The 22,073-nt window shown below is 41.4% G+C and overlaps 1 protein-coding gene across 4 annotated transcripts in view; it reads right to left on the bottom strand.

Moving 5' to 3' along the window:
- The window catches only part of PPP3CC (protein phosphatase 3 catalytic subunit gamma), a 99,568-nt gene extending 86,119 nt beyond the window's left edge, over positions 1-13,449 (bottom strand). For 2 of the 4 annotated variants that reach the window (XM_026519030.4, XM_044391149.3), the window contains exon 1: positions 13,067-13,449. In XM_026519030.4, the coding sequence (XP_026374815.1) occupies positions 13,067-13,115 (49 nt within the window). In that variant the 5' untranslated portion in view covers positions 13,116-13,449. The remainder of the gene's footprint in view (positions 1-13,066) is intronic. The other 2 variants (XM_057310218.1, XM_057310217.1) reach the window with 1 other exon arrangement.
- Between the last annotated feature and the right edge of the window lie 8,624 nt (positions 13,450-22,073).

Raw genomic sequence — 22,073 nt, forward strand, 5'->3', positions numbered from 1 at the left:
GTGGTCAATATGGTAGATAATACTGATTGATTTTCAAACCAACTCTGCGTTCCTGGGATATACCCTACTTGGCAATTGTGTTGTTACTACTAATACACTCAAGTTGCTGATACAAGTTAGTTAAAAATCTCTAATGCATAAGTAATTACTTCTGTTGTGCTAAATTGTCAAAACAATGACATCCACAAAACCTTTTCAATATAGGTTTCAATACAGATTTTAGATTACAATTTTCTTACCTGGAGTTGCAATAATAATAATAATAATAATAATAATAGTGATCATGATGTTTACTAGTTGTATGCTAACTATACAACAGGCATTATGCTAACGGCTTTATATATATTCTCATTTAATCTAATAACGATATTATGATTTTTTTAGAGATTTTATTTATTCACTTATCAGAGAGACAGAGAGAGCACAAGCAGGGAGAGCGGGAGGCAAAGGGAGAAGCAGGCTCCCCGCTGAGCCAGGAGCCCGATGCAGGACTCGATCCCAGGACCCTGGCATCATGACCTGAGCCGAAGACAGACGCTTAACCAACTGAGCCACCCAAGAGTCCTGAGTTTCAAATATTTTTAAGAGCTAAAATACTGCAGATATAACTGAGCAACCTCCATCTGATTCCTTCCTGTCCAGAGGTAATTACATTTAAGTAGTTGTGTATCCTTCCCACAAGTATATAATTTGTTACAAATGTATCTGTACACAACATAGTATATTTTAAATTTTATATAAATGGTATCATACTGTGTATCCTTTTGTTTAACTTGCATTTTTACACTCACCACTGCTTTCCAGATAAATCTAAAATGGGGCCACAGTACCCATTTTTCTCCCATTTTTTTTAAGCTCCACAGCTGATTCTGATTGGCAACCAGAGTTGAGAATTATCATTCTAAGCATATATATATTCTCCAAGAAAGCCTTCAGTGCTCCAAAATTGCTAACACATTTTATTATTATTTTTAAGTAAGCTCTATGTCCAACATAGGACTTGAACTCAACACCCCGAGATCAAGAGTTGCAGGCTCTACTGACTCAGCCAGCCAGGTGCCCCTGGTAACACATTTAACTTAGCTTTTTACCATGAGTCAGTTGTTGTTAGAGTACCTTATTTCAATAAAAATTATTTAACAGTGCTTCCAACTCAGAAGCAAAAACCCTAATTAAACCAAGTGTGCATATGATCAAAACAATAAACAATAAAATTGGTTTCTTGAAGGGGATGGGTGTGGCTACAAAGGGGCAGTAACACAGGAGTCTCGTGGTGACGTTTCCACTTAAACATCTTGATTGTGGTCGTAGTTATGCAAGTCTACACAGGTAGAACTGCATAGAGCTACAGACACAAGCATGTGCACACAAGTTCTCGTATAACTGGTGAAACTTGAATAAACTCTGTGGACCGTGCCAATGTCAATTTCTTGGTTTGGTATAGGGAGTGGTAGTGTGGGATGTTGATACTGTGGAGGACAGAGACCTAGGGGAGGAAGTATAGGACCTCTCTGTACATTTCTTATAAAAGTAAAAACCTCATACATTTTTAAAACTAAGTTTCTAAAGTACAGTGAAGAAATTCTGCAGCCTTTTCACAGGCAAACTCAGTTCAGTATCCTTCTACAATATGCATCTACTACATAAATGATATTCTTAAGTAAATATACCTAAACATTGGATACAAATCTGCATAAAAGAGAAAGAAAACATCGATGATGACCACTTTAATCCTGCAGTGAGTATGAAAGATGAACCTTAAAAGTTATTGGCCTATAAGCTATTATTTTTAGGTTATTGTGTGGTCTTACACTCATGGGACACTAGGATTTACCTAAATAGCCATCTCTGTTCACTACAAATAACCCTGCTTTCATTCCTATTTTAAGCCAGCAAGCCTGCCCTACTTTTGCAGACTTATTTCCTAATCTACTCACCTGCTTTTCCAATCATGAACCAGTTAAACACTGCTGAAGAGGTTATGTTAAATATTATTACTGAAAGTCATAAGTTGCTTTCAGATCCTTTCATAACCTATTAGAACAAGTAATTTTATTTCAATGATCTGACACAGCTCTTTGAGATATTCCCTCTATTCTCTGACAGTCACAGAGCTATGCTTTCAAAGTACTGGGAACTGGCCCTCCCAGAACCAATTAAGTAATAACCATTATCAGTGATAGTCTGACAGAAACAATCAGTTTGTAGTGACATCATATGTTTTCAATAAAACAGTGTGCAAAAGTCAAAAATAAGTAGCCTCCTTTCATGGATAAATCCACGAATTACCTTTATTACTTTGGCCATTCATTAAAACTATCCTATTTTATTTTATTTATGTTTTTTTAAATTTTAGTTTTTTATTTTATCCTATTTTATTTTTAAACCTCCACAAAAGCCTCAGGTCACAAGAACAAAATGTACCTATGGATACACACAAAACCCCACAAATTAATAAGTCTTACCTCTTTAGGCTACTGATCAACAAAGTTTAAACCTGAAAGGATTATTAATTTGTAAAGTGAGGGAGCAAACCTTTCATACCAGATACAGTCTACCATTGAGTCATAAGCTTTTCATGGTGTCGTTAGTCATTGGAAGCTCCACAGTTCTGATTTTCTGTCACACTTTTGGGAGGCCATTATATGCTATACTGTCCTTTCCAAGACAGTATTTAAGCTTCTAAGTATGAAAAGAAACATGTTGCTTCTCGTAGGAATTCATCGAATATTTGTTTACACATCTGTTTATGATTTCTAAAATTCTATCTATACTATAGACAAGGAAATTTTCACCATTTTTCTTACTAAGCATTTTAGGTTTAAGTCCTTTCAAAAGCTCCTAAGGAAACTACAGTTGGAAAGTATAAAATACAACCCTCTTGGGGTGTCTCAGTGCCTCAGTTGGTTCAAGCATCTCTGAACTCTGGGTTTCGGCTGAGGTTGTAATCTCATAGATTGTGAGACTGAGCCCTGAATTGGGCTCCCTACTCAGGAGGGAGTCTGCTTGAAGATTCTCTCCCTCTGCCACTCCCCCGCCTCACACTCTCTTTCTCTCTCTCAAATAAATAAATAAATAAATAAATCTTAAAAAAAAAAAAACCAACACTCTTAAAACCGCATTTCACGTATGCCACTCAAAGTCAAACAGATCTAAAAAATAATAATAAAGTCAAACAGATCTGCTGTCAAATCTCACTAAGATTCAAGATTAACTCATTTAATAAAAACAGCTAACATTATTAAGCACCCACTATGGGCACTATGCTAAGCAATTTACATACAATATGATATGCAATCTTTAATTCTGAGATAGGTACGGTTATCTTCCATTTTAAACTTGAAGCGAGGAAAATAAACGACAAGAGTCACCCAGCTAGTAATTGGCAGAGCCCGTGCCCTTTTCTACACCGTCTTCCATAAAATAAGCTTCTTATGCTTTCACTTAAACATTTACTAAGCACCTATGTGCTAAGCAATATATTCAGTATTGATAATACACAGTCCTTGCCCTTGAAGAGAACAGTTTAGTATAAATAAATAACATAAAAATATTTAGAGAAATTTGAAAAGCAATGAGACTGCTCATGGGAGCATATAGGAGACAATATCTTCTGTTGCTGCTGCTACTGCTGATAGCAGCTAACATGTATTGAGCACTTACCAGGCACCCATCACTGCAGTTTGTGGAGTTCACTTAATCCTTACAACTAACCTGTAAACTAGGTTCTATTATCCCTTTACTTCAAATAGGGAAACTGAGGAAAAACGAGATTAAGTGACTGGTCCAAGGTCAGGCTGCTACTAAAAGAGGCAGAATTTGAATCCAGGTATGTCTGATTTCAAGGCCATGTTCTAAAACCATTATTCTATATAGCCTCTTAGTAGTAAAGGAGAAAAAACTTTTCAGACGTCCTTTTGGCTAAATGGTAAAAGATAAATAGGGGCTGGTCAAGTTGCGGCACAAGATTCTACATAAAAATAATGCAAAGAACCCATTCACAGACAGAAAATTTCATGGCATTCTGCGGAACTACAAGTAGTAGTAAACTAAGTCTGGGAACAAGGGTATGAAAGGAGGAGACAGTAACACAGGGGTTAGAGGTTTAGCATGAAGATAACTATACATCAACAAAATTAAAATTTATCCTATGGGCAGAAAGTGCTCACGAAGGATTTCAAGCACAAAAATAATCCTTTACATTATCCACAGATCATGATGGCACCATGGACATTAGATTAAATAGCCCTAGCAAGAGGCTACTGCAATAGTATAAGCAAAATGTCAGACAGGAAGATGCTGTAGAAGGTTCTGTACAAACCTAAAGTCCACAGAACTGAGTCTGGTAGAACTGGATGTGAAGTGAAAGGGATAGGAAAGAGTCTGGCCTGACTCCCAGGCTTGTCATTTGAGCCAGTGACTAAATGGGTAAGTGGTGCGATTAACAGGGATGGGAAATACACTTAGAAAATCCTTTCTATCTCCCCTCTGCTTATTAGTGCTTCTTTTTTTTTTTTTTTTTAAGATTTTATTTATTTATTCGACAGAGATAGAGACAGCCAGCGAGAGAGGGAACACAAGCAGGGGGAGTGGGAGAGGAAGAAGCAGGCCCATAGTGGAAGAGCCTGATGTGGGGCTCGATCCCAGATCACCGGGATCACGCCCTGAGCCGAAGGCAGACGCTTAACCGCTGTGCCACCCAGGCGCCCCTTATTAGTGCTTTTTAATATTTACTTTATCCCTCTACCAACTTTAAAAAAAATTTTTTTTAAAGATTTTTTTTATATTCATTTGAGAGAGACACACAGAAAGAGCACACAAACAGGGGGAGAAAAAGAGGGGGAAAGAGAAGCAGGCTCCCCACTGAGCCAGCCAGGGAGCCTGATGTGGGGACTCAATCCCAAGACATGGAGATGATGACCTGAGCCGAAGGCAGAGGCCTAGCCATCTGAGCCACCCAGGCCCCCCATCCCCCTACCAACTTTTTCCACTTTTTTCAAATCTCTTCAATAAAATAAAAACAAGTCTGTCTTAGTTTCATAAAAGCTGCTTATATGTTTGAATCATCTGTAATTCTGAGTTACATTTACAAGCTAATTAACTTTTGGGTTTTTTAAAAACATATAGCCATCAAAATAATCTTGCTGTTCCCTTAATGGAATCACTGTCAACTGCCCTAGGAGTTTTCAGCTATCCCTCTTCTCCTCTTCCTCCTTTTACCTCTTTCAAATCTTCAACATTCTAATTTTACCCACCCTGTCTACTCCTTAGTCAATTATACCTTTTTTCCATCCTTACTTCTGCATGTTTTTCCAAACCCCGTGTAGCTGAAACAACTTCTTTTTCTGCTAAACAAGTTACCTTCACTTCACATCAGGTATAATATACTTTAAAAAACATTTTCTTTTTAGCTTTTCCTAAGGCACTACCGAATCCTTAAATACAATGGTAGCGTTTCCCCAGCCTAGCTGTTTTGAGGCAATTCTTAATTGTACTCTCCCCCCCCACTTTATTATATTTTGAAAACCTGTAATCCTATTAAGAGAGTAAAAGAAGAGGGGTGCCTGGCTGGCTCAGTCAGTGGAACATGTGACTCTTGATCTCAGGGTTCTGAGTTCAGGCCCCATGTTGGGTGTAGAAATTACTTAAAAATAAAATCTTACGAGCACCTGGGTGGCTCAGTCAGTTAAATGTCTGCCTTTGGCTCAGGTCATGATCCTGGGGTCTTGGGATCGAGCCCCACATCGGGCTCCCTGTCCAGTGGGGAGCCTGCTTCTCCCTCTCCCTCTGCCTCTCTCCCAGCTTGTGCTCTCTCTCTTTGTCAAATGAATGGACAAAATCTTTTAAAAAATAAAATAAGGAGCCTGGGTGGTTCAGTCAGTTAAGCGCCTGCCTTCGGCTCGGGTCATGATCCCAGGGTCCTGGGGCTGAGGCCCACATTGGGCTCCCTGTCCAGCAGGGAGCCTGCTTCTTCCACTGCCCCCCCACCCCGGCCCTGCTCATGCTCTCTCTCAAATTAAAAAAATCTTTAAAATAAATAAATAAATAAAATCTTAAAAAAGATAAAAGAATAGTAACATGAATACCTATTTGCTCCTTACCTATATTCAAAATGGTGAACATTCTGCTACTTTTGCTTTCTCTCTCTCAACAAATAGATAATTTTTTTCTTGAACCATCTGAAAGCAAATTGCTGACATCATGACATTTCAACCTAAATACTTCATCAGGTATTGTCTAAGAATACAAACACTCACGGGGCGCCTGGGTGGCGCAGCGGTTAAGCGTCTGCCTTCGGTTCAGGGCGTGATCCCGGCGTTCTGGGATCGAGCCCCACATCAGGCTCCTCCGCTATGAGCCTGCTTCTTCCTCTCCCACTCCCCCTGCTTGTGTTCCCTCTCTCTCTGGCTGTCTCTATGTCTGTCGAATAAATAAATAAAATCTTAAAAAAAAAAAAAAAAAGAATACAAACACTCTCCTTTACAAGCACAATACCATATCATCAGACCGAAGACACCAACACTGATATAACATTATCCTATATATACTCCATATTCAAATTTCCCCAGCTGTCTCCAAAAATGGCCTCTACAACTTTTTATTTTCCCAGTCCAGGCTTGGCACTGTACTTGACTGTCATTTCTCTTTCACTTTCTTTCCTCTTGAGTAGTCCCTCAGCCTTTTATATTTTTCATCACCTTGACATTTTTGAAGAGTTCAGACAAGTTGTCTTATATAAAGCCCCACAAATTGGATTTGGCTGACTGTGGGTAAGCATTTTTAGCAAGGATTATATAGGTAATTCTTGAATGAATTCTTAAATTATCTCCCAGTGTTTATTTCATTTGTTTTACTTCCATCTCTTGGGCTGTCTAGACTGCACAAAACATCATGAATTGTTTGCATTCAATAAATCTAATAATGATCATGGGAAATACACATTGCCTTGGCCAGTTTATACAGCATATTTTTCTGTCACTCAATCTAGAGATTATAGTTACCAAGTTGTACCCTCTTCCAATAATAAACAAAGACTCAAGAAACTAACAGATTTCTTGATAAAAATCTAGTTTGCACCAAATAAAATTGAATAGACAAAACTAAAAGTACTCTCTGCACCTAATTATGTAGATTATAAAGATAACTAAGTCAGATATCGCCAAGGATGAGTTGAAACTTTTAACATTTCAGTTTTGTAATTTAAAATGCAGCTAAAATTTAACAAGAAAACTTAAAACAGAGTGTATATTCTGTTAATGATTGTACCAAAGGATGATAATGATTACCAGACACCCCTTTATTTCTACTGGTCCTTTAGCAATTAAGTAGCAGCAAAGCCCCAAAATGACTGCAAATGACAAGAATTAGCTGAATAATTCTATCTCTCATAGATAGGTCTAAAAGCTAGCTTTTCCCCAAAATGTTTCTTTCTTTTTTTTTTTTAAGATTTTATTTAATTATTTGACAGAGACAACAGGCGAGAGAGGGAACACAAGCAGAGAGAGCGGGAGAGGAAGAAGCAGGCTCCCAGTGGAGCAGGGAGCCCGATGTGGGGCTCAATCCCAGGTGCCTGGGATTAGGCCCTGAGCCGAAGGCAGATGCTTAATGACTGAGCCACCCAGGCGCCCCTCAAAATGTTTTTTTAATGGAAAGATATTTTATTACCAAATACCACTTAAGGTATTTTAATCAATTCTTTACATCACCTTAAGTACTGAATCCTTAGCATTTTTCTCTCAAATGATCCAAAAACATTTTTTTCCTTTTACTAAAACATGGTAATATGCTGTTTTATGGAAGAAAGCTTTATTACCAAATGTCTACTATAAATAAAGCTTTAATCACAACCATTAACATACAGGTAAAAAAGACACCTTATTTCTGCTCAAAAAATAACTAAGTATTTACATTAAGATATTCTTTCCAAGGTTTGAGACTTCCACTCAGAGGGATGACTTTCAAATAGCATAGATTTCCAATGTTTAAATAGTTTGACAGCTTGGTAATTATAACGGTAAACTAAGCATAACTTAAATAGTGTTGACAAACACACTGGGGTAACTGGGTGGCTCCGTTGGTTAGGTGTGAACACTTAGAAATACATGAAAAGTATGTAAGAGCACTTGTTTCTGGAGAGAAGGAATATGACACCTTAGTTTTTTTCCCTTTCTGCCTTTCAAATTTTATAATTAGCAAGATTAAGCTTGTATTTAAAAGAAAAAAATTGAGGCGCCTGACTGGTTCAATTGGGAGAACATGTGACTATTGATCTCGGAGTTGTGAGTTCAAGCCCCACGTTGTATGTAGAGATTACTTAAAAATAAAATCTTTGAAAATAATAAAAAGAAAAAAAAATTTTTAAAAACCAACAAAAAACCTTGGTAAACCCATTCTCATAATACAAAAAAAGTCAAGGGAGGACAAGAGCTGTGGAAATAGGGGCGCCTGGGTGGCTCAGTCATTAAGCGTCTGCCTTCGGCTCAGGGCCTGATCCCAGGCACCTGGGACTGAGCCCCACATCGGGCTCCCTGCTGCACTGGGAGCCTGCTTCTTCCTCTCCCGCTCTCCCTGCTTGTGGTCCCTCTCTTGCTGGCTGTCTCTCTCTCCGTCAAATAAATAAATAAATAAAATCTTTTAAAAAAAAAGAGCTATGGAAATAAATGAGACTTAGGTACCAGAGACTGAAACAGGGTACAGGGTAATCTTGTGAAAATAGCAATTTTTGTCCATACTATTCTTCAAATCTTTTAAGAAAGCCATAGCTATACTATTCTGATTGGCAGGATATTTGTGTGCCACAAATGACACAGTACATCCTGTGAATATACAATACACTTAAATTCCAAATGAATAGGAGAAATGTATCAGCATCTTACTGAAAAGAAGTCTGACTTTTCTGTGAAGTGCCATTTGGCCACCAACAATGGATTCTCGGGGCACCTGGGTGGCTCAGTCGTTAAGCGTCTGCCTTTGGCTCAGGGCCTGATCCCAGAGTCCAGGGATCGAGCCCCACACCTGGGTCCCTGCTCCGCTGGGAGCCTGCTTCTTCCTCTCCCACTCCCCCTGCTTGTGTTCCCTCTCTGTCGCTGGCTGTCTCTCTCTCTGTCAAATAAATAAATAAAATCTTTAAAAACAACAACAACAACAAAAACAATGGATTCTCTACATCTGTCATGTAATTCCTAGTGAAATTTCCTTGTTGCTTCTGAAAAGATTCAGCCCAGGGGAATAAAACATTTTTTAAAAAAAATTACTGTCAAAGAAAAAAAAATTCTCTCAAACAGGAAAAAAACTTGGAAACCAGAAAAAAGAAATCAAGCTGAAAGATTTTCACAATTCAGTCATTTGAGTTTCTGGTTTTTTTCTGCTCTAGATACCAGCAGTGATGCCACAGTGCATATTGACTATTCGAGAGGCACACAGAACTGTTACTTTAAAAACAAAAAAGAAACAAATGAGTACTTGTTGGCATACAACTGCAGATAGCTCTTCATAAACAATGAATGAATGAAATCATAACAATTTTTATATTTTCAAACATAAAATAAACACCTTCAACTGCTAGGGAAGAAACCAGCTGCTAAGAAAGTACTAGACAGAACTGTACTGAGTCTCTTAATGTTGTTACACGTGGGATTCCACCCAGATATCCTCTAAATCATAGAAGGGGATGGGATGCCTGCCTGGCTCAGTCAGTAGAGCATGCAACACTTGATGGGAGGGGGTTGTTTGAAACCCATATTGAGAGCAGAAATTACTTAAAAATAAAAAAATAAATTGCAGAACAAGTATTTTCCTGACCAGAACAGTTTTCCAACTTATAATTTCATATACGTTCTAATTCTGGTATTTTTCAAATGTTAATGATTTCTCAAAAAAATGTTAATGAGGGGCACCTGGGTGGTTCAGTCTGTTAACTGACCCATTGTTGATTTCAGCTCAGGTCATGATCTCAGGGAGAAGGGGCACTGTGCTCAGCGCGGAGTCTCTTTGGGATTCTCTTTCCTCTCCCTCTGCTCCTCCCCCCACTCATGCTCCCTCTAAATAAATAAATAAATCTTTAAAAAAATGTTAATGATTTCTCCTCTAACCACTTATGAGGAAACTGATCCATTATCAAACTGCTATCATGTTTCATACTACAGCCTGTCTTAAGCTTTTCATATCAGCTATATCATTTGCATGGCTCAGATGCTTGACAAAGAAGGTTTTTTTTTTTTTTAAGATTTTATTTATTTATTTATTTATTTGACAGAGAGAGAGAGAGAGACAGCCAGAGAGAGAGGGAACACAAGCAGGGGGAGTGGGAGAGGAAGAAGCAGGCTCATAGCAGAGGAGCCCGATGTGGGCTCGATCTCAGGACTCTGGGATCATGCCCTGAGCCGAAGGCAGATGCTTAACGACTGAACCACTCAGGCGCCCGGACAAAGAAGGTATGATTAACCCTATTTGGCCCATGAGATTACTGAGGGGGGAAAAAAGAGAGAGGGTTTAAGTAAAAACAACAACAACAACAACAACAAAAACCAAGGTTAAAAAAAAAAAGGGCAAGGTCACAAGTTAGCTCCAGATACAATAAAATCTAGATTTTCCAACCACCAGTCTTGTCCTTCATTTTAGGAAAATTGCTCTTTAAAGGACACTTCAAATACTAGTCACTCCCTCCCACTCTTCTCCAAGATTTGTTCAAACAAAACAATTAAGTAGACTTTAAAGCTAACAGGAAATGACAGAACCAAAAATAACTGGGGTGTGGTCTCACCTCTGAAAAAGACTTCCCCACTGTGAATAAATGCAGACAATTCTGGCCAGACAAGATAACATCAGATCAGGATTTAGTACTCAATACAATGGACCTGAGCTACAGGTAACAGTGACACCTTACTTTCTTAGAACAAACCTCAACGATTTCAAACTCTGGAAAACCCAGAAGAAAAGCAACCTTAAGTCACGCAGAAGCCAAAACTGCTGTGGTCAAGTTCTTACACTACAGTTTTTTATTTAAGATATATCCACACATTCTAAGTAAGGGCTTGAAATCATTACATTTCATTTATTTAAGAGTAATCTTATAAGTATACAACATGCAGTAATTTATAATTTGGCCAAAAAACAAATTACAAAGACTATGAGAGTGTTTACTTAACTGTGAGCATGCCTAGCAGTAAGACAGCACCTGCCTTTTAACCATGCTTCATTTTACTTTACTTCTATATTTAAGGGTCTGAAAGGGTTATTTTAAAATTTCCTTTAGATCTTATGGCACCTTATGGTGGAAATTACATGCTACCATAGTGATCAGAATTTGAGATTCCTAAAGGTCTGAGGACTGCCACTAAGCTTCCCTGATACTCTGTTTATCCTAACTTGACACACAATTCTGGTTTATCTGGTTTCCCTGCCTACTTCAGCTCAGAAAGAGGAGATTAGAAGGGCATATTTCAACAGATAAAGAACAGTACTGGAGGAGATAAAAAACAGTCAAAAGCATTAAATAGTATAGCAGTAAGGGGTCATTTTGGCACAGGAGGAAACTGCCAACACCCTTAAACAGCAGAATGCACCAGCCATGTTAACAGTACAGGACAGAAATTAATGTACACAACTGACCTTGATTTCTCAAAAAAGGTTATGTTTAGTATATTCTTTATCTTAAGAGAAGGTTTATATTCTTTATGGGTTATATACTATAAAAACTGACATTAAAATGGTTGAAATTATTTAACAGTTAAAGGGCTAAATGTCAGTTATATGAACAATTCACTTAGATCCTTAATAATATCAGATGATCTCTGAGTAGATAAATCTCAAAAACCCCATTACATTTACTGAACTTATATAGTGTAGGTAACCAGTGTTTTATGATCATCACTTATGATCTTGACTTTTTAGAGGAGAAAAAACTAAGTTACACACTAAAATTAGTAGTGTAGAAAATCAACATTTATGATGATTCATGTTTTAGGGAGAAAAAATCTTAAACACTAAAATCTCCCCCTTCACTGAACATTCAATAGACTTTTCCCCTTAAAAAAAAAAAGTATTCTGTCACTAATCTTAGTTTCCTTTCTCCTTCTACTTACCAAAATGAAAAAAATATAAGTATTTTAATAGTTTTGCCCATGTACAGCTAACCCCTTTATCCAGAAGCCACTAACACAGCTCGCTTAGGTGTATATTCCCTTCTTATAAAATAGTGCTTTCAAACCTATAGTTAAAACGCAAGAGCAAAGAGTTGTACCTAAGTGTTACCGCTGAACAAAAGAAGTACATAAATTAATGGTTATGTTTAAACCAGTATAAGTAGTTTAAGAGCAGAAACAACTACAACGTAAAACCCTACAGTAAGGAACATTTTAGTTTTGGTTAGACATCTGAATCACAGAACATCCTTCTTCAAGTCTCTACAGCCAAAAAATAAAATAAAGCACCAACATCATGTCAAGAGATCTGTAAATCCCTTTCGCACATCACAAAATGGATTTATTTGTATTTTAATAACAGCAGTGACGTGACGATCTCTAGAAAGTGGGCCAAAAGGTACATGGTAAACGTCCTTAAAAAGGGGGGGGGAGTGGGGGAGGGGCGAGATAATCAGATCCTAAAGAAGGGGAGCGGCAGAAAGATCTGACTTGGAAGAATCTACTAAAGTCCCTGACTACATCACCCTAGATGGCTTCACCAAATAAAAGACGAGAAAAGAAGAATCGCTTCTTTAAAAAAAAAAAAAAAAAGATGGGGATCATGGCCCTTTGGGGCGGAGAGGAAAAAATCCCCACCCGACCTGCAAGTCCCACACTACGGGAGATAAATTAGCAATCTCCAGCTAGCTACGGATCAAGGTGCAACAGAAAACGCCCAGGGACTGCCCCGCGAGGCTCCCCCTCCCGTCTCTCACACCCCCCCAGGTCCTCCTCCCGGACCGACGCAGCCAGGGTCCCCCGCCGCACTCCCGCCCCCTCCTCCCCGCCCCCCCCCCGGCCTCCCCGCCCTCCGTCCGGCCGCCGCCGCACGGCCGAGGGCCGTTTCCCGCGGGTGGACGAGGAGGGCCCGGCCCGCCCGGCACCTTTGATGACGCGTTCGGTGGTGGAGAGGTGGAGGTTCCTCCCGGACATGGTCCCCTCGGCCTCCTCCCGGCTCCAGGCGACCGCCAGACGTGCGCCTCCGCCTTCGTGTCCAGCAGTGTCAGCTCCCCGGGGCCACTCAGCCCGCCGTGCTCCGGCCCCGGCTCCTCCGGGAGGCCCAGGTACCAGAAGGAGGCGGCCGCGGCAGCCCGGCCTCGAACCTCGCTGACAGGATGCGGGCCCACCGGCCGCTCCCTCCTGAGGAGCCGAGTCGGGAGCGCGGGTGGCTAAGGGAGGCAACCGGGGCCGCCGCGGCTGCTCGCGGCCCGGTCCCGCGTGCGCGCGCGCGCGCTCCCACAGACCGCTCTCCCAACTTCCCGGCGGCCCGCGCGCGCGCCGCCGCCGCCGCCGCGCCAAGGCCCAACGCGCGGCCCCGCTGCCCAGGCCGGCGCGGCCACCTGACCTCGCGCCCCCTCCCCCCGGCAGTCGCCCGCCGCGTCTTTCTCCTTCCTCGCGAGGGCCTGGGCCCGCGCGGCCCCGCTCCGCGCGCTTCCTCTCTCCCTTCCTGCTTCCGACGGTCCGTTTTCCCTTCTCCTCAGCCTGCGCTCCCTGCAGCGGACTCCCCCTGGGCTGCCTGCCGCTGCCACGGCCCGCAGCACCTACCACCAGCTCCTAGGTCCGGCACGGAAAGCGCCGGCGAAGCAGCGGCCATCTTGTGACCGGGCCGCCGCGACCCGGCAGCAGCTCCCGGGACCGCGAACCTCCTGTCACCCTCACCCTGGGGCCACCTTGCCGGGAGCCCTTGTCTTCCCAGACCCTCCTCACGGCAGCCCTCCCTCCTTTTCTTCTGGTCTTCCGCCCACTCTGTCTCTAGGGAGTCCCTGTCAATCTGACCATGCTCCTTTCCACGGTTACCCTCCCGCTACCATTCACCAAACCCATCGAAGCCCTCAATTTAGTGTTCACATTTGTTGAGTGCAGTTGGTATAGGGAGAAGTACGTTCGTGGCCATGCTAGCTCCAGTCCAGTAGTTGGCGGGCCTCGGATTCCGGGTGGCCTGAGACTTGGCCCCGTGGCCTCCTCACTTCCTCTCCACGTCCAAGAGAAGGGAGAGCAGCCGCTCCAGGGAGCCACTCGGCCAGACCTCCAATGTGCAGGGAACTGACCTTCTTATAAGCCCTGAGTGTCACCTACTCTGCTAGAAGCAACCCCCTCGTCTTCCCCTTTGTTGCAGTGACACAGTACCTGCTTGCCCTGCTCATGCTTACTGTGGAACACAGTGGGCCAGTCTCTAGAGAGTCTTAACAATCTAGCTCATCTCTGGGTTAAAAACTGACCTTTTCCCTTAAATTGTAAGCTTAGAATAGAAACTGTCTTACTGTGACTGTCTTCCCTCACCGAGTATAGCACCTGGCAAAGTCAAAAGTATTTTGAGTTTAGCAATGATAATGTAATATTGAAACTGAGATCCAAAGAAACAGGCAATCCAGTCTTAAGAGTCACTGTGGTGGCCAATAAGTCATATGTGGTTACACACATTTAAATTAAATAGCATTAAAAATTTGAATATTCAGTTCCTGGAGTGCACTAGCCACATTTCAAGTGCTCAGTAACTATCTTACCGGTCCTGGTAGCAGAGGACATTTCCATCATAGCACCAAGTTCTTTTGGACAGCCCCTAGCTAAAAGCCTAATCTCCATGAATATAGGTTTATGTATTGGGAGATCTGGGGATATATATACTGGAGTCATCCCCTGAATTACGCCTTGGAATTTTGACTTAAGGCCATTCGTAGTAACCCCAACAAGGCAGGAGCACTTTGGGAGCTGGATTTATTTTGGTTCTGTTTTCTTGGCTTTTGACATCAGGCTTCCACCCAAGAGAATTGTTCAGATATCCTGAAGAAATTCTAAGTTTAACAGGTAATGAGAACTCCACACTTCTATCAAACAGAGCAAATCTCTAAAGGTCAAAAATAAACTGGTCCCTGCAGCATAATAGATGTTAAAATTCATCTGGAAGAACAGAAACAGGATAGCTAAAAATAAAAATATTAAGCAAACATTGCAAACCAATGTGAAGAGATGGATTTTTCAATAATAATAATAGTAGTGGAAAAATTACCATTTGGATCTCAAGTTGGAACCACTCCATAATGTCTACTTCTCCCCCACCCCCTCACACCTGCTCCCACATGCACGCTCTCTTTCTCTCTCAAATAAATAAACTCTTAAAAAAAAGATTTTATTTTTAAGTAATCTCCATAACATCAAAATAAAGTGAACCTTGTTTAAAGAGTTACATGTAAAAACGAAAAAAATCTAGAAGGAAATGAAGAAGTTATCCTACTTGGTTAATTGTAGTAATTCCAGAGCTAATATATCCCCACAGATGCTGATGCTCCCTACCCTCCCGGATCAAACACAACTTAGTTAATTTGGATAAGGACTTCCAAGGCTCAAAAATAATGAAAGCAGGGCGCCTGGGTGGCTCAGTGAGTTAAACGTCGGACTCTTCTTGATTTTGCCTCAGGTCATGATCTCAGGGTGGTGGAATCCAGCCCCACATTGGGCTCTTCACTTGGCAGAGTCTGCTTCTCTCTGTCTCCCTCTGCCCCTCCCCGTGTGCTGTCTCTGTCTCTCTGTCTCTCTCTCTCCCAAATAAATAAATCTTAAAAAAAAAAAAGTAATGAAAGGAATCACAAAAGAATATTGTTTGACTACTTGAAAAAAAAAAATTAAAAGGCACAAAACCAGGAAGATAATTGCATCCCTTAAGTCAGGATAAAAAACTTTCAGAACAGGTATGGGCAAAGGCCATGAACAATGAATTTATAAAAGAATAAAAGGCACTAAACAAAAAATGTTCAACTTCATGAGTAATAAAAAATTCAGATTAAAACAAGATGCCATTTTTCACATAGCAAACTGGAAAACATTTTTAAAAGGTGACACTGTTAGGGAGCACCTGACTGTCTCAGTCTTCAGAGCATGCAACTCATGATCTTGGGGTTATGAGTTCAAGCCCCATGTTGGGTGTAGAGCTTACTTGAAAAAAAAAAAAAAGTGACACTGTTGGTAGAATTACAAATTAACACAACTTCTCTGGAAAGGGATTTGTCGGTATCAGTCAAAGAAGAGATTAGATATGCCTGATGAAAAGATTGTCTCAACAGCGTTAGTCATCAGGGAAACGCAAACTACGCCATACTGAGATACCACTTCACTAGCTGAAACTAAAGATTCTCAATACCCGGGTGCCTGGCCGGCTCAGTCAGTAGAGCACGTGACTTTTGATCTCAGGGTAATGAGTTCAAGCCCCTTAAAAACAAACAAAAAACAAACAAATAAAATACAGCAGTTAAAAAAGAAAAAAGATTATGCCAAGTGTTGGCAAGAGTGGGAGCAACTGCAACTCTACTTCCTTACTGGTGGGGGCGTAAAATGCTAAAACTACTTTGGAAAACAGTTTGGAAAGTTCTTATAAAGTTAAATATACACCTACACTAGGACCCAGTAATTCTACTCTTACGTATTTTACCTGACGGCATTGATTATCCAAATAGTGAAATACTACTTAGCTAATAAAAGAGAAATAATTACTGGTACAGGCAACCATATGGATGAATCTCAAAAACAGTGTGAACAAAAGAAGCAAGATACAAAATGGTACTATATGATTTCATTTGCACAGGAAAATGGTTACATGAAAAATGATATTGGATGGAGCATTATGTATTATGAAAAACCAACATATTTTTATTTATTTGTTTTTTTAGTAATCTCTACACCCAATGTGGGGCTCCAACTCACGATTCCAAGATCAAGAGTTGCATGAGCAACTTCTGACTGAGCCAGCCAGGTGCCCCAAAAAGCAAACATATTTTAGATTACCAAGTTCCTTGGTATCATCAGAAAAGCCTCAGGAAATAACGAAGAGTGAAAAAGCAAGAATACAATAATGTACGGTATGGACCCCATTTGTTAACAAACAAACGTATACATAAAAAGGCTAGAAGGGAATATTATCATATTTGTACATTCAGTAAACATTAATCAGTTGCCAACTGTGCTGGGCACTGCCCTAGGTGGTAGGATACAGTGATGAACTAAAATGGACACAGTTCAAACCCTCACGGAGCATCCTCTGATGTGGGAAAGAATGTTAACAGTGGCCATCTCTGGGGGTGTGACTGAGAGTGACTTACAAATGAACAATAATTTCTATAGTTTACAAATTTTCTGTGGTGAGAAAGTATTACCTTGTAACTAGGTGAAAATAAAAAAAAGTGCTCCTTTTTTCCCCCAAATCTATCGTCTAGGCCTCTTTCCAGTGTTGTTACCTATTCATTTGGGGGACTTTCTGACATCTCTGATCAAAACCACTCAATGAACAGATCGCTCTAATTAAGCTCCTTCCCAAACAATTTTAAATGAATGAGACTTAACTTTATTGGTAGTAGCGATGCTTTTAGTCATGACTTTAACAGTTCCCAGCAACAATTAGATGTTCTATTTCATTGAGCTTATACACCAATCCACCTGGCCAGGGGCTATGGTATTTTTATCTAACTGGTGAATCTGATTCTCTTTCTTTTTTACTTTCTGCATTGGTCAGGATTGAATAAATATTTGAAATCACCAAGATTGATTTGTAATTGGCATTTCTACTAATCTTTTCAAATCTAGGTTTCCATCTTACAGAGCTTGTGAGATTTGATATATTTCCTTATAAAACTCCCTAAGCACTTCATAAACCTTAATTAATGACCGGCTCTTCCGAGAAATAATTATGAATGCTTTTAATTTAACAAATGCACAGGGAATCCTAGTTTCCATTGTTGTATAAAAGTAACCTGGTTTCAGTTTCTATTTGTATGAAGCCATTAAATACTAAAGTTCTGTGTTAAATGCAGGTTAAGAGAACTATAGAATATTTTTTAAGCTACAGTAAAACGAGTGTTTCTAAAATAGCTAATAGGAAATATATCTTACAGGGCGCTTGGGTGGCTCAGTCAGTTAAGCATCTGCCTTTGGCTCAGGTCATGATCCTAGAGTCCTGGGATCCTGCTTCTCCTTCTCCCTCTGCCCCTCCCCCTGCTTGTGCTCTCTCTCTCTCAAATAAATAAAAAATCTTTTAAAAAAGATATCTTATAGCATATAATTTCTAAATTTATATGAAAAGCACTGCATAATTTTTAAAAGTAATCTCTACACCCAATGTGGGGCTCGAACTCATGACCCAGAGATCAAGAGTTCCATGCTTTGCAGACTGAGCCAGCCAGGCGCCCCAATTAGTAATGGACATCATATACGGTATTATATTTAATTAATATCTTCCTATGAGTACATTTAGTTGATTAAATTACCTTGGCACAGACCCTCCACAGTGTTGAGGTTTAAAAAAATTAATGAATCCAGATAAAAACACAGCCCAAAGCAACATCCTACCAATTTTAATAGCCTGATATCAAGTTAGGAATCTCTTTAGACACTTGTAAGTAAAAAATCCTCATGAAAGTCCTGCTGACTGGTTAAATATATATTTACAGGCTGCTATTCAGGCCTTTTTTGGGGCGGTGTGCAAACCTCTTAGCAGTGTTATCCCTTGATCTTCCTGGGAGACCCCAGTACTATGAGAACTGTGATATGACAAGGAGCCCCAAAGCTGCCATCATTCCCTATTTTGTTTGCATCATTCCGAAGGAGGAGACAATGGTGACAGTCATTACTGGGTACGTAATACAATCATTTAGGAGAAGAGAACTTCATACCTCTCTCACATTCCACAGGTAAGATGCCACGGTGGACGGCACTGACATTCATCAAGTTGCTTGGGCCAAATATTTAGAAGGGCGGTGGTTGTAGAGGGAGGTACCAGCCCTCATGAGACATATCCTATCAACTGTCGCCCCCTACAGTCCATTTTCCCACACAACAGATCTTTCCAAACAATGTAAATCTGATTTATGTCATTCCTGTGCTTAAAATCCTCAAGCGTTGGGGCGCCTGGGTGGCTCAGCGGTTAAGCGTCTGCCTCGGCTCAGGGCGTGATCCCGCCGTTATGGGATCCCGCCGTTATGGGATCAAGCCCCACATCGAGCCCCACATCGAGCCCCACATCGGGCCCCTCCGCTATGAGCCTGCTTCTTCCTCTTCCACTCCCCCTGCTTGTGTTCCCTCTCTCGCTGGCTGTCTCTATCTCTGTCAAATAAATAAATAAATAAAATCTTTAAAATAAAATAAAATAAAATCCTCAAGCGTCTCTTCCTTTCCCCAAAGTGGCCTGACTCCTGTCTACTCTGAACTCAGCTCAAACGTCTTTCCCTCTGCCCGCTACAGTTCAGACATGGTAGCCTTGTTTAAACTGTGTATACTAGATGTAGTGCTCACTGGCCTCAGAGACCAAGCTCATTTCTGTCCCAGAGCTCTCGCATTCGCCATCTCTTTCGCTTGGAACATTCTCACAAAGCTGCCTCCTCACTACTTATGGCCAGCTCAGATGCCATCTCCTCTGATCACAGAACCAGTTAAAGCTGCGACACCCCACCACTCTCTCCCTCAATACCCTACTTGATCTGTAGCACTTGTTTCTTCGTGTCGACCCTTACTCCTTAAGGGGGGCATCTTTGTCTGTCCTCCTCACTGCCATGTCACTGCCGTGCCTAGCCCAAAGCTGGAGCTCGGTAATTTGTTGAATGATTGAATATCTTACTCTTGTCTGAAGCAAAAGTTATTAATCTGTGGTGCAAGGGTTTCAAATCATCCCCTCCTCCTCTTGCTCCTATAAATAAAATTAAGCTTTTGAGTATACTTACACGCACTTTGGGGTGTGTGTGTGAGAAATGTTGGGAAAGCATATATTTTCAGATTCTGAAAGGAATCCAAACAATGGAATATTAATTACCACTGGTGTAAAGTTTTGTAAAGCACTGTCTTATACATTTTGTTCTCATTACATTTATGGAGATAGGATAGAAATGACAATCTCCACCTCGTAGATAAAGGCATTGAGGTGCAGTTCGCATAGCCGGTCAGTAACGGAATTGACACAAATCCATTCATTTGGCCTGAAGATCTTGTGCTCCTTCAGGTGAAGACAAAGAATCCAGAGCCACGGGCGAGTAGTTTTGTATTCATTCTTGCTCATCTCCATTTGCTTCAAAAACCACTAAACTTAACACTTTTCTAAGGACTTCCTTATGTAAACAAGCATATAAGGGCTGCATGAAGATTTTCAATGAAAAATTATTACCATCAGCTAGATCGAGGCAGTTTTCAAGCAAAATTTTAATGTATGAACCAAAGAATGGAAAATAGTTTTGTCAGGCTAAGTGGAGCGTCATTAGAAAAATCGGATTGCAAGAATACAACAAACCTTGAAACCAAATGAAAACAGTGTTGAGATCTCTAGTGTTTAGATTTTCTCTACCCTTTTAATTAGGATACACAATGGAACCACCTGTACTGAAAAATCAATTGAATCTAATTTTTTTTAAAAAATCAGCTTTTCTAGGGGCGCCTGGCTGGCTCAGTCGGTAGAGCGACTCTTGATCTCAGGGTGGTGAGTTCAAACCCCACGTCAGGCATGGAGCCTACTTTAAAAAGAAAAAAAAAATCAGTTTTTCCATAAAAGAAAAATCTAAATTTAATCTCTTTTCTGCTCACACAATTTTCAAGAGAAGGTGGGGGGGGGGTGGAAACTACATTAGCTGGAGAATTACTACAAAATGTTTAAACCATGCAAATTTGGTAGCCTAAGAGATTTCTTCTCAGGCGCCCTGTCTATAGGATACAACCAGACGCTGGCTTCAAAAGAGCTTGTTTTATTAACCTCAAGAAGTTATAGGAAACATGCCACTTGAAAGAATTTCCTATTCTGGAAGGATACACTAGATCAAAGGGACTTTGTTTCCCCCTCCTCACTAGCATCTATAATTAAAGACCTAAACCTTATTTTAAGCAAACAACAAAATGTCTCTATTGAATTAACTATTTTCCTTTCCCTTAAAACCCACAGGGTTAACATCATGTTTGGAAGGAATTTCCACTTAACTGGCTTGGGTGGCATTCTTACATTTTGCTGCATTGAAAATGTTAGCCAACCAGTGCATGCGTTCTTTCCCCTGGGACCTGCCACCCTCCGTGTCCAGTCCCTGCCTCCTGGGCAGCCCCGTGCACCAGCAGGCGGACCGTGGGCTCAGCCCCAGTGCAGCACAGGCCTCAGGCAGCAGGACAAGCCCACCTTCCATGCTGGCAGTCGTGCAAGGGAGAAGGGCAAATTCAGCAGCAGCACAGCGGTAGCAGACAGCAACAACCCGATTTTCCGCAGCGAGGGCCAGGGCAAGTTTAGCTCCGGGGTTTGAGAGCGCTCACCCGGGCAGCTGCAGGGCCTGCCTTGCAGCCGTGGGCAGTGGACACCAACGGAGACGGTACCGTGGCAGACTGTGACAATGACGGGGTCAGCATCTTTTGCCCTGAGGGCACGTTAAAGACCAAGACTGGAGCTGGCCACTGCATGGGCCCCCAGAGTGGCCACATCGCTGTGGTCTGCACCTTCCAGCCCGATGGCACTTGGTAGGGTCCCACTCTGTGGCTTCAACAAGAGTGCGATTGCAGTGAAGGATTTCCACCATCATTCCGTGAAGGTGTCCTGTGCCAGTGGAGGGTTCCTTTTCAAGTTTACTCTCATGCGAGTGGCTGTGGAGTCCAGAGGAATTGTGGCTGACTGAGGCACTAGCTGCGTGCAGATATCCGACAGCTCTGGCTCCTTCCTATGCTATACCAACAGTCTGCAGAACGAGGTAGGGCCCAGAGGGACTGGCACTGGCCATGGGTGGTGGCTGATAACCAGAGATCGAAGACCAGTAACTGCCCAGGGCCCTGCCTGGCTCACAGAGGCACGGATGTAAGGGTGATCAGTGAAGAGGGTCTGGCCAGGACGTGGGGTCAGACCTGGCGGCACTGAATGTGGGCTGCGGGCATGCCTGCTGCCTTCACTCTCCCCCT

The sequence above is a fragment of the Ursus arctos genome, unplaced genomic scaffold, assembly GCF_023065955.2.
Source record: "Ursus arctos isolate Adak ecotype North America unplaced genomic scaffold, UrsArc2.0 scaffold_11, whole genome shotgun sequence".
Taxonomy (NCBI): Eukaryota; Metazoa; Chordata; class Mammalia; order Carnivora; family Ursidae; genus Ursus; species Ursus arctos.